At 33.7% G+C, this 13169-nt stretch overlaps 2 protein-coding genes and 1 non-coding gene across 3 annotated transcripts; all 3 read left to right on the top strand.

The window, feature by feature from the left end:
- Positions 3308–6032, top strand: LOC105172923 (cytochrome P450 84A1-like). The gene is made up of 2 exons (XM_011094541.2): positions 3308–4260; positions 5260–6032. Exons 1-2 carry the CDS (start codon positions 3322–3324, stop codon positions 5881–5883), a joined length of 1563 nt encoding a protein of 520 aa, XP_011092843.1. The 5' UTR covers positions 3308–3321; the 3' UTR covers positions 5884–6032.
- LOC105172924 (zinc finger protein GIS2-like) lies at positions 8319–12687 on the top strand. The gene is made up of 4 exons (XM_011094542.2): positions 8319–8484; positions 10442–10686; positions 11101–11193; positions 11923–12687. Exons 2-4 carry the CDS (start codon positions 10514–10516, stop codon positions 12452–12454), a joined length of 798 nt encoding a protein of 265 aa, XP_011092844.1. The 5' UTR covers positions 8319–8484; positions 10442–10513; the 3' UTR covers positions 12455–12687.
- On the top strand, positions 13091–13163 carry TRNAE-CUC. The gene has a single exon. It is a non-coding gene; the product is annotated as a tRNA-Glu (tRNA).

Raw genomic sequence — 13169 nt, forward strand, 5'->3', positions numbered from 1 at the left:
AAAAACAAATCCAAACACAAGCATTATGTTTGGTTTTGTTGTTGAAGTGTTTTGTTTTGTGTTTTGGAGATAGAGACAGAAAAATAGAAATAAATAAGTGTATGTCTGAAATTGATTGTATGTTTAGATTTATTTTTAGAGGTAATTTAAAATACTTTAAAATAAATGGTGTATGTTTATTGTTAGGATTTGGGAGACAAAATCACTGTTTATTGTCAAATTATGTATTTTTTATATATTATATATATATAAATATGTATACATATAAATATTGTATGTTTAATGTTGTATTTTTTAGAAACAAAAATTACTGTTTATTGTCAAATTATATTTTTTTATATTATATTTATATATAAATGTGTATATATCTATTATACATAAAAAGTTCAAAAATATAAAAGCACACGAACAAATTGTAAAAACATATTTTATTTTATTTTGGAGATTGTCAGAAAATGAAACCAAAGATAGCGAAGGACTTTGCAATCTGAATCTTCTTTATCTTATTTCTTTTTATATATGAATTTGTTGGGCCAGTATGTGGTCGGCCCAAAAGAATACATGGTTTATTAGGCCCAAATAGTCTTTGAAATGTCCAGAAAATTAATAAAAAAGCATTTCAATAAAACTCTAATTTAAACATTAAAAAGATTACAGAAAGGAAAAGGGCTACATTTCCAACCCTGCAACATTCTATCCTCAGTCTCCAACAACATGCTGAACAAAGACCACACCACCAACCCTTCTTATAAATTTAACAATTTATAATGGACAAAAATGAAAATTAATATACATCAAGTTAGTTGTCATACCAATTTATTAAACTACCAAAAATACCCTTCTTCAAAACCTCTTCCCAACTCTCCCATTTTCCACCCATCATCACACGTCCAATCACTTCAACTAAATTTAAATCACATCAAATCTAAAACCATATTGTTTGATACATTATATATGATATCAATTATTTAGCACTTGATATCTATAACATATTTAAATACATAAAATTTATTTCATAATATATTATAAAAAAAAAGTATAATTTACAATAATAAGTATATTTTTGTTGAATGAAACAGACAAAGAAATTTAGATGAAAATACTTTAATTTTAGTATATGTTGTTACACCTCTTTGAGATTAAACCACTTTCTCTAGCAAATGTGATTGAACTTATTTCTAGGAAGTGCGTAAGAGGATATTCAGGCAAAGAAAAAAGATTGTATATATTCGTTAACAATTTTTATATTTTTTAAATATTTAGATTTATATATCTTGAATCACATATTTATTCGAATTATATATGTACGTATATTTGACCTTTTATTCTTTTAATTTCATTTTACTGGATACTATGTATTAACATTATGAAAATACATAATTAATATATATTAATATTTTTATTATAATTTTTTTAATTGTTCACGCATCGCTTGTGTTTGTATCTGGATTTGGCTCTAATATAAAACTATTGATCAGTTTCGAGTTTTATGAGTTCAATTATTTGCCCTTAATTTACAACAAAAATATTTGGCACCCCATACTCAGATTGGAGGTGAGCTACTTCTTTGGTTGCTCTCGTGGGAAAAAGAAAGGAAATTCACACTTCCCCCCTTTTGGTAAGTAACCGTTTAAGTTTCAATATTCAAAATGCAATTAATGACCACTCACCCTACAAAATAGAAAAAGAAAAGAGAACTGCCAAATTTGTCATTTATGCATGTTTTAATTTAGGCAATTAATTTCTTATTTTAAAGGAAAATTGTCACACCATATATAATATTAATATAACCTTCCTAATAAGTGCAATATATATAATTAATAATAAGGTATATTAATTGTTTAAATAAGGTATTTTAATATAACTTTTCAAGATATAATTCAATATTGATATAATCAATTAATTGTTTAAATAAGGTATTTTAGGGTTAGGTGAGCAAAGAATGAATTCATATATATCTCTAAAGATATGGAAAGTTGGAATTTTTAAGTATGAAATGTCTTCACTTATAAAGAAAAGATTAGAAGTAGGAATGCATTGGACCTTGACTCTTTTCTTGAATTACATGACTACATGAACACCTACATAAATAGAATAATATACTGATTATCAATACATAAATATAATTATAAATAATAATAAATTAAAATTATACTAAATTTTATATAAAGTAAGATAAATACCTACAATCTTGTGGGGATCTATTCAACCTTGACTCTCTTGACTTAAATTTAGGGCTTACTAATTCAAATGTACCATAATATGATGATTTTTCTTGAAAATAAGTAAAATTTTGATTTTTTTTTTACCCAAATCAGGTCTAGTTGAACAAAATCAAGTATTTACCATGTGTTGGTTACTTTTTTTGAATTGTGTATCGATTACACGATGAGTGTATTACATTTGTCATATAATTAATTCAAATCCAGTTGAATAGATCGAGATTAAAATTTCCCGTCATAATTATGCGACTAAGTTAAGTTTGAAAAAGATTATTCACAAATTAATTGTGTAGTTTATATAGTAAATTTGAAATTGATCATTGTCCAATTGTGTATATGCAACTAAGCATCTTGATTAATTGGACAATATAAAAAATAAAAAATATTTAATTCATATTAACCATCGAAGCACTTAAAATAAAAAAAATATCAATAAAGACAATTAATCAAAAGAAGTGCTATTTTGGGGGAGACAATAAATATTTAAAGGTGTATCTGGATTGATATGAATATGGATCTCACTAAAGGATTTCAAATAATTTAATCTGAAAGAATTTGAAATCCATTCTCATCCCAACAAAACATAATCTAAAATAAATATTGAAGGATTTTTTGAAATCTGTTAAATTTAGAGTTATTCAAATAAGTAATAAAATTTATTATTAAAAATTTGAAATTCGTAAATTCAAACTCCTGTCCAAATGCAACCTAAGGGTATTTTAGTCTATATACATATTTTACCAACCAAAAGTTGTTAGTAATTCTTGAAAATTTTATTATTCAATTAAGTCATATTTGACTGAATCTAATCTAATTACAGAGTAAATGTAATATAGTTGTCTATGTAATTGATAATTTTTTTAAAATTATACAGTAATCAGAGGTCAAATATATTGTATTTAGCATATAATTGGTCATATTCAACCAAACAATTTTCCTTAATTGTCCTTGTAATAAATATTACAGCTAGATTATGCAAATAAACCCTCAATTTTTCAAAACCCTGAGTTGGAAGGTTCCCCTCGTACGGACTGCTTTCATAAATAGGGCACAAGACAACACTTAGACACTTCTGTGTACCAAACAATACTTGACAGCCATGGAGAGCATTCTTCAAGATCTCCAAACATCTCCAAACATGTCCTTAGCATTGCTATTCCTTCTTCTCTTCATCACCATACTTTTGTTGAACAAGTTGGTAAAAAGAAACCCTTTCCCACCAGGGCCGAAGGGATTACCAGTGATAGGCAACATGCGGATGATCAGCCTGTTGACCCACCGCGGCCTGGCGGAGCTGGCCAAGACCTACGGCGGTTTATTCCACCTGAAAATGGGTCACGTCCACATGGTGGCTGTGTCCACGGCGGAGATGGCCCGACAGGTCCTTCAAGCCCAAGATAACGTGTTCTCCAACCGGCCCGCAACTATTGCTATCAGTTACTTAACCTACGACAGAGCTGACATGGCGTTTGCTCATTACGGGCCCTTCTGGCGCCAGATGCGAAAGGTTTGTGTCACAAAGGTTTTCAGTCGGAAACGGGCCGAATCATGGGCTTCGGCCCGAGAAGAAATCGATTCGCTGATTAAAGCTATCGATGCTAGGGTTGGATCACCGGTTAACATAGGGGAAATAGTGCTTGGATTGACTAAAAACATCACTTATCGGGCCGCGTTCGGGTCCATGTCACAAGAAGGGCAAGAGGAGTTTGTGAAGATTATGCAAGAATTCTCCAAGCTTTTTGGGGCTTTTAATGTTGCTGATTTTTTACCATGGATGAGGTGGATCAACGGCCAAGATTTCCATAAAAGGCTCGAAAAAGCTCGTGGATCATTGGATCAATTCATTGACAAGATCATCGACGATCATTTAAAGAAGAGACACAACAAGAATAGTCATGAAGAAGATGATGGGGCGAAGGTCGAAGATGATATGGTGGATGAGCTAATGGAATTTTATAATGAAAATGACAACAGCAAGAATGATCCCGTATCGACTAATATTAGCATTACAAGAGACAACATCAAGGCCCTCATCATGGTGAGAAAACAAATCTATATTTCATTACTTTCTTTTGATTTATTATTTAATATTTAATAATAATAATAATAATGGTTGTTTTATTATTAATGCGGGGTATATTTTGTGTTTTCGAAGTATTATATATTTTTTAAAATTTATACAATAAAAGAAAATCCTTAACATATATATATATATGATTGTTGTTGGAAAAATTATTTGTTAATTTTGTGTAATGTATCATATTCAAATTAAATTTAGGTTTTAAAGTAATTCCTAATTACAAATTTGAACATATTAAAACTAATAAAAGTGATACTTTTTTTATAGAATGTATTTGAAAGTGACTAATATATATGATATATATGTATGGGAATCAGATCTTTACCAAAATCTGTGTTGAAAGTAATTGGTGGTGGTTATATTTTTGGCTTATATAATTCCTCCCATAACATGTTTCACATTATAAATAATCAAATTTTAATATTAATATTTTATGCTTTAAAAAGAAATTAACATACTATTTTCAAAGTGATGGATTTTAGTGCATAATTGTATATGGTATTTAATTTCGGTTGTTTGCTTGTCAGTTAATTGACATCTTTTACCAGCCACTGATGAAACCAAATTGATTATCTGCTATTTTGACTCAATTTCTTATATATATAGAAATTAACAGTATGGAGACAGTGTATCGTAATTAACACTAACTGCCTCTTGGGCCTAACTTTACACGATTCAAATTCAAACCAAGGTTTTTATAGATGGATTTGAATGAATGGAGTATTGAATAGTTTGATTTATTTTTTAATTTTTATTTTAGACATTCAAAAACAATTTTCATGCATTTCAAGTTAAGGTTTATTTTTTAAATAATTCAATATCCAAAACTCAATATTATGATAGTATTAATTTGTAATTATTTTAAGTATAGTGATAACTGATATACGGTACATTAAATTCTTAATAATACTTTTTGTTTTTCACATGTAGTTTTTCATTTTCTTCATGTACTTTTAGGACGTCATGTTTGGCGGGACCGAAACTGTGGCGTCGGCGATCGAATGGGCCATGGCGGAGCTAATGCACAGCTGGGAAGACCTAAAGAAAGTGCAACAAGAGCTCGCCGAGGTCGTCGGCTTCGACCGAAAAGTTCAGGAATCCGATCTCGAAAAACTCACCTACCTCAGATGCGTCGTCAAAGAGACGCTACGTCTACACCCCCCGATCCCGCTCCTCCTTCACGAGACGGCCGCCGACGCCGTCGTCGACGGCTACAAAATCCCGGCGAAGGCGCGGGTGATGATCAACGCGTGGGCGATTGCGCGAGAGCACGGCGCCTGGGATGAGCCCAACACGTTCATGCCCTCTAGGTTCCTGGAAAGTGGGGCGCCCGATTTCAGGGGGAGCAACTTCGAGTACATTCCATTCGGGTCGGGTCGGAGGTCCTGCCCGGGAATGCAATTGGGGCTGTATGCTTTGGAGTTGACTGTGGCCCACCTTTGCCATAGCTTTAACTGGGAGTTGCCTGATGGGATGAAGGGTGATGATCTTGATATGAATGATGTGTTTGGGCTCACTGCACCCAGAGCAGTCCAACTTGTCGCAATCCCTCAAAATCGTCTGAATTTCCCATTGTTCTAAACTCTCCCAAAGTAGATGGAAAATATGCTTTGGATGTGATGTGGTCATAAATGATTAATTTGGTATGATAATATTATGTTAATATGAATGAATATTTCTTATAGGTATGTGCAAGAATATTCCCCTATATTTGTGTACTTAATTTTATAAAATCCGTAGTGTATAATTTTTATTTTTATTTTTTTAATCATACATCAACTTTATGCAGAATTTCTCGAATTTTTAAGTGCCAACTCGAAAATTTTGAAATTCTTCTTTCCAAAATTATTTATTTATATAACTATATTATCCTCTATTTAGATTCTTGTAATTTCATATACTCTCAATTAATTTAATACTAACTTATTGCAGTTCACATAATTTATTTTTTTAATTTGATCAAACTATCCCTATAAGAATACAGATATATATATATATATATGTCTTTTCACATATATTAATGTGAAAATATATAAAGATAGTTCGATCATAAAAAGATTTGTTTGACTATTCTTAAGTCAATTGGAGATACAAATAGATTTTCATTCAATTTTTTTTTGTTAACATCATCAAATTCGGGGCTTTTTAAATAACAGGGAGATCTATTTTCTATGTTAGGGTAGATATAATTTCGCAAAGACTATAAAGATTTACATATAATTACCAAATTTTAAGGATGGGCTTTGTAATTATCCTTAATTTATAAGTTATCCAATATTAATATAAAGAAAATACTTAATTATGAAAATTATAATTAAACAAGGCTTGAAATTGAAATAAATGAAGTGGGTATTTAAAAATAGTATTTGATAATAAAAGACTAGGAAGCCCCTGGAACTTGATTTGCAATTATATTTATTTAAGAAAAAATAATTTAAATAAATAAAATAAAAATAAGGAAAAATAAGAAAAGGAAAAACTTGCACTTACACGTCAGTCTATAGCTGGATCAACCCAAACTTCGGTTTCTATGTTATTGTAAATGGTATTTTTAGTTTTATAAATTAAATTTATTTTAATTTAATTTCACATGATATGATTTTCTTACATTGCATTTTATAAGTTAGAATATTTTTTAATTTTCAATCCTCACGTGACTTCTCTGTCCAATAATTAACGGATAAGTCATAGGACTTTTAGTCAAGGTCTCATGACCTCTTCATTGTTATTGGACGAAAAAATCAGGTTATGAATAAAAATGATAAAATTCCTCATCCATATAATGCAATACATGAAACTCATAATTATTAATAGATTTGAATCGAAAAAGTCGTTACATATTGGATAAGAAATACGATTTTCCCCAATCTCACCTAATCCACATTGCGTCTCTTTCGAACTTGTGAACAATACCTTTTGATGGTCTACACTTTACACACGTAACACAAGAATCAAACACTTAGAATGGAGAAGCAGTTTAGGTAGGTTTCGAGTAAATACAAATGCACCTCTTGATTTGACACAGCTTGCTGATAAAGCTGTGGTAATTACGTAACAAACTGGGTTAACATACTTGTTTCAAGTATAAATAATAAGAAAGGCGAGACACACGCCTTACATAACTGAGCCGCGCTTCGGATTGGTTGTTGGTGAATACAAGTAAGGATCAGCAACACTGCCGAAATTTGACCGGAAAAAAAGGCGCGCATACATGATTGGTTGGGGCGTCTTGATTAGTGGGTGTTTGGCTAAGTTACATTTAAACAAATTTGTTAAAATCTTAGAAATAAAGTGAGGAGGGGACAAAGGATAGATAAGACATCAAATTAGAGGAGCTTGTCAAAAAGAGAATAAGGTATGGCCTATAAAGGAAGTAGAGCCAAAATACGATACAAAACTAATAAAAATACGACTTGCTTGATATTTGATTGAACTTTATAAGGAGACAAGAATCTAAAAGAAATTCATTGGGAGGAAGCCTTTACGAAATAATATTTTAATTAATAAAGATATATCATACACAAATTTTTTATTAAATTTTATGTAATATATATTATATAAATATATATTTTTAATTTAGACCATTGATTAAATTTAGTAAAATTTGAGATCATTGATCTTATTAATTAAATTTGAGTCTTAGATTCAATTAGATCCAACTACTATTAATAAGGAAGGAAGAAATTCCTTTAGTTTTTTTTTTTTAATTATAGTTTCACTCTTTTATCAAGCTCTTTTTATCTTCAAAATTCTAAAATACTTGGAGCTCATTTTGTTTTAGTTTTACTTGCTCGTAAAAATAAATTTAAAAAATATATTTATAAATATATAATTAATAAAACTAAAAGGGTGACGCACTAATAAAAAATATAAAATTAATATAATATGAATTTTACTCTTATAAATATGATATGAGCTCAAAAGAGAAAATTAGTGACAAGTTTGGATGAAAGGTCTTATTTGAAAGTAAGGTACGAATATCGTTAGCAAGACATTTTATTCTAAAAGCATGAGATAATGTCCTTAGTAAGATAAATAGAGGGCTCATGAAGAGGAAAAAAGGGCAGGTTAGAAGAATCAATATTCTTACACAATATCCTTGAATATCATCTTTACCCTCGCCTCTGCGCATCTCCATCCCGCAGCTCCGGTTTAGCTTCACTGTGCCTTGAGCCAGAGCAGGTTCTCTCTCTCTCTTTCTCTTTCTCTCTGTCTGTATCGTAAATCTTCAAGACATTTAAACATGACTATTGTCTACATCTTGCTTTAGATTTAGCGATTAGGCATGATTTAGATGTCGTGGTTTATGTTATTTTTTGTGCCTTGTCTTGTGATGGTTAATTTACCACGAAGCATTGTTGGGGTTAGATTTATGATGAATTTTTGGGATTTCTTGTTAGGGTTTGATTTGGTGATTAGTAATATTTCCCAGTTTGATTGTTGATTTTTGGGTTTCATGACCTAGGATTTTCTTGAATTGTATAGTTTGTACTGTTCACATGTATTTTGGACGAGCTGCGACATGGTGATGAGTTTGAGAGATAGTCTAACCTGTTAAGGGACTAGAGAGCATGAACTTCTGTTAATAAACAACATTGTAATGCGAGTTAATGAGTTATGAATACTGATCTTGCTCGAGCTTTGCGACCTCGACGGTTGACCTCTCAGCTGGATGCTTAGTCTACCAAGATCGAGTGATGTGCTCCTGAGAGCAAAATAAGAACGTGAAGCTCGTCGGGTGCGTCCCCGACAATGACCCTCCGACGCTCAAGTTAGAGTGGATCGAGGGAAAAATGTCTGATATGAGATAGTAGGTCAAAAGTAAATAGAAAACAGTTACCTCAGAAAATGATGCGTCAGAGTATTTATAGTTCACGACGCTCAAGTTAGTAGTGTTCGAGGTGAAAATGTGCGATTAGGCGAACAAAGGACGAAAATAAGAATAACACAGTTCCCTCTAAAAGAGCGCGGCAGGGTATTTATAGGGCCCAGGTGGCTACTATTGTTTGGGCCACGTGTAGGCATCTGGGATATGGGCGCCCTCGATCGGATGGCTATCCATGTATCGGGGTCTTCTGTAAGCATTCGGGTCATAATTGTGGACTATCCGACCCGTGAAGTCTAATGCGCGGATCCATTTTTGTAATGCTGAAAATACCCTTCATTAATGGCATTTTCGGTATTTCGTATTAAAATTGGGGTTCTCCTCCTCAAATACACACTACTTTTCTTATTCTACATTCCATGCTAACACCCATCACTTCTGATTCGATTTATTTTCTTGCAGTCACTTGTCCTTTTACTGTGTTATGACATTTATATGGTTCTCTTTGTTAGAGTTTTTTGGTAATATGTCATTGACCAAGTGAACATTGGAAAACTGTTTATGTTGTTATTATCTATGTGAAGATTGTGTAACTGTTGAAGAGTGCTGCTATTGAACCATTCAATCAACCCCATACAGGCTACAGCTTTAACAGCCTGATCTCCATTTGAGCGAATAACCATATGACACTCTGATGTACCTTATTCTTTTCTGGAAGGGTGCCAGGGGTGGGGGTGAGGTGGAGGTCATGGTGGTGTGGAGCTGAAAGCAGTATGTGGTTTGGGTAGAATGGATGGAAATTGGTAGGAAAAAGGAAGCATGATGACTTTTGTATGTTGGAAGAATGAAGGCAAGGGGAAGGGGTACTCTCATTATGCAACAGATTTCTTAATGATTTGGTTCCTCTATTCCTCATGCCAATCTCCTGAGAGCAATTGTTTCCTTTTCCCCCCTCCTCTTTTATTCTTCTCCTTCATCCCCCCACAACAAAAGGAAAAAAGCGGAAGAGTAACAGGGAATAAAATAAAAGTAAACAGAAATGGGTGGCTGATGTGTTTAAGCATTTATCTTATTAGTTGTTAGATCCGTGTTAATACGATATGAGATATTTGCAATACCAAGGATGTTACTACACAGTACACTTTTACATCAGAGAATTCAATGGGTGCTGACTTCCAATTCTGAAGTTGATGTATGGTGGCATCGTTTGTTGAAAAAAGTAATACTAGTGTGGCAGTAGTGTTCAATCAAGGATAAAGTAAGATTTCATGGGATTCATTGACTTGGTATTGGGTGTGTGGTTGTGGTGGACAGGGAGGAGGCAGCAGCTGTGGTGTTGATATTTTGTACTTAAGTGGTGGTTTGTTGATTGGGATAGTTTTGAAAATGAGCTTAGACAACAGGAGCCGGAGCAGAAGCAGGAGCAGGGGCAGGGGCAGGGGCAGGAGCAGGAGCAGTAGCAGGAGCAGGAGCAGGAGCCCAATGGATCGTAAGATGCATGCTCAGCGCTATTCCTATCGTGATGCACCATATAGTCGGGATTCGAGACGGGGCTTCAGGTTCTTTTTAACATGCTTGTGTCTTTTGTTCACTATTACATATTTGGATGGGGAAGGAGGAGGCAACTGATGTATGGGATCATTTAAAATTGAAACCTAATCAGATGTAACTCTTGGCTGCTTCTGCATGCATGTTTGGATCATGATGAATCCGTGTAGTTCTGCTCCTAGAGGTTGTGTGACTGTTCGTCACCTTCTGCTGGTTTCTCTTGTATCTCAGTTCCGTCCCAAAGTAACCGGGAAAACGGAAAGAAATGAACAGAAATTTTGCAAACCTGCTTGAAATATAAATCTAATTACTGCTTTGTTGTCTTTCTCTGTCTCGTACCATTGTGGGTTTTGTTTTCTAAAATTTTACTTTACCAGGAAGACTTCTTACTGAGATCATAAACGTTCTGGTCTGTTCTTCTGCAGTCAAAACAGTTTGTGCAAGAACTGTAAAAGGCCAGGTCATTTTGCAAGAGAATGCCCAAATGTTGCCATTTGCCACAATTGTGGCCTTCCTGGGTAAGTATCTGAAATATAGATTTAAGTTGATAATTTCAATCATGTTCTCACCCTGAATAAGCCATATGTTTCCTGGAAACCTGAGTAAGGTTAAGTAATTTGAGTTACATTAACCAGTCTCCAATCACCATGATGTGGTTTGTGATTTTTCTTACTAAATATGACATCAATATCCATGTAATCTGTGTTTTTCCCTGAATTTGTCAAATATTAGTTATTTTATTGAAATTACTCTAATACATTACAGTAATATTACCTGCAGTCTACACAGCATGTTGGGAGGGCTTTTGCCTCTTACTGAAATTATTTGTTTCCTGCTTAAGTTTTGACACTATAATATGTGGTGGATTATTGATTAACAACACTGTTAGGACTAGGAATGCTGTAAAAATAAGGGACCGGCAAGTTGTGCATGACTATTGCCATGTGACATGACTTTTATCTCAAGATTCTATACGCATGATCTGTGACAAGCAATGGGGAGCAATCCATATTTTTATTTGATTAGATGAATGCATGCGTTCTTGAGCCATGTATCTACTTCTTCATTAGATTTTGTTTGAATTGCTCCATCATTTTTTAGCTATTAGGAGTACTTCTCATTAGCTGCAACTTTATATTACGCATTCATCAGTTGCATTCATCTTTATTAACCTGGCCTCTGAGAGACTTCCCATTGTCCGCTTGTATTTTTCATGTTTGCTTTTTTCCTTTGAAAATGTGAATCAGGCATATTGCATCAGAATGCTCCACCAAATCTCTTTGTTGGAACTGTCGAGAACCTGGCCACATGGCCGGAAATTGTCCAAATGAGGGCATCTGCCACACCTGTGGGAAGGCAGGACACCGTGCCAGAGACTGCACAGCTCCTCCAGTGCTTTCTGGTGATCTGAGGCTGTGCAACAACTGCTTCAAGCAAGGCCACATTGCAGCTGAATGTACCAACGAGAGGGCCTGCAAGAACTGTAGAAAAACAGGTCATCTGGCACGTGATTGTCAAAATGAGCCTGTGTGCAACTTGTGCAATATATCTGGGCATGTGTCTAGAGACTGCCCAAAGGCCAATGTGCTTGAAGACAGAAATAGTGGAGTTCGTGGAGGTGGTTTCCAGGATATTGTATGTAGAAACTGTCAGCAGATAGGGCATATAAGTAGGGACTGTATTTCAATGACCGTTTGCCACAACTGTGGAGGAAGGGGCCACCTTGCGTTTCAATGCCCTTCTGGGAGGGTCATGGACCGCTTTGCAAGAAGATACTAGAGTATGAATTGTGCCTTACGGGTTGACAAATAACCTTAATACCTTTTCTCGGTGCCCTCTGAAGTGAGGTTGATGTTGTTGCACTTCTTAATACTTTGTGATTGAACTTAGTCATACTCTACATTTTTGTTCTCAGGCACTGGTACTAGTTCAGATGGCATGAATGTAATGAGAAGACATGTTTGCGATGGTTTTCATTAGTTATTAGAACTTGATGTTTGTTGTTTGTGATATAAGCAGCTTGAATTCTTTTCCGTTTATCCAGTGAAAACAGGGCAGATATGCTTCTAGTTTAAATCAGCTCATGGAGTTGGTTTTTCTAGTGGGTAAAATTCTTAGTCGCATTGAGGCCGAAGGTGAAAGCACCATTGCCCATCCTTGCTACTTTGCCTCTTTACATGTTATTTTTTTCAATGTGAATAGACATCAATTACCTCATATCTCAAAATTAAGAAGATTACAATTATTATTATCTAAAAAGTTAAATTTTCACTGACTTTTCTTGCGTTAGGTGCAAATATTTATTCTGCTCTTTCTTTAAAAAAGAAAAGTATAAATAATCATCAAAACATTCTTTTGAAGATCGTATATTCACAAAATATAAGATTCTATTTCCATGCAATAGATGTCATCAATTCCGTTGTAGTCTAGATGGTTAGGATACTCGGCTCTCACCCGAGAGACCCGGGTTCGAGTCCCGGCAACGGAATTCTAT

The sequence above is a fragment of the Sesamum indicum genome, linkage group LG10, assembly GCF_000512975.1.
Source record: "Sesamum indicum cultivar Zhongzhi No. 13 linkage group LG10, S_indicum_v1.0, whole genome shotgun sequence".
NCBI classification, from domain to species: Eukaryota; Viridiplantae; Streptophyta; class Magnoliopsida; order Lamiales; family Pedaliaceae; genus Sesamum; species Sesamum indicum.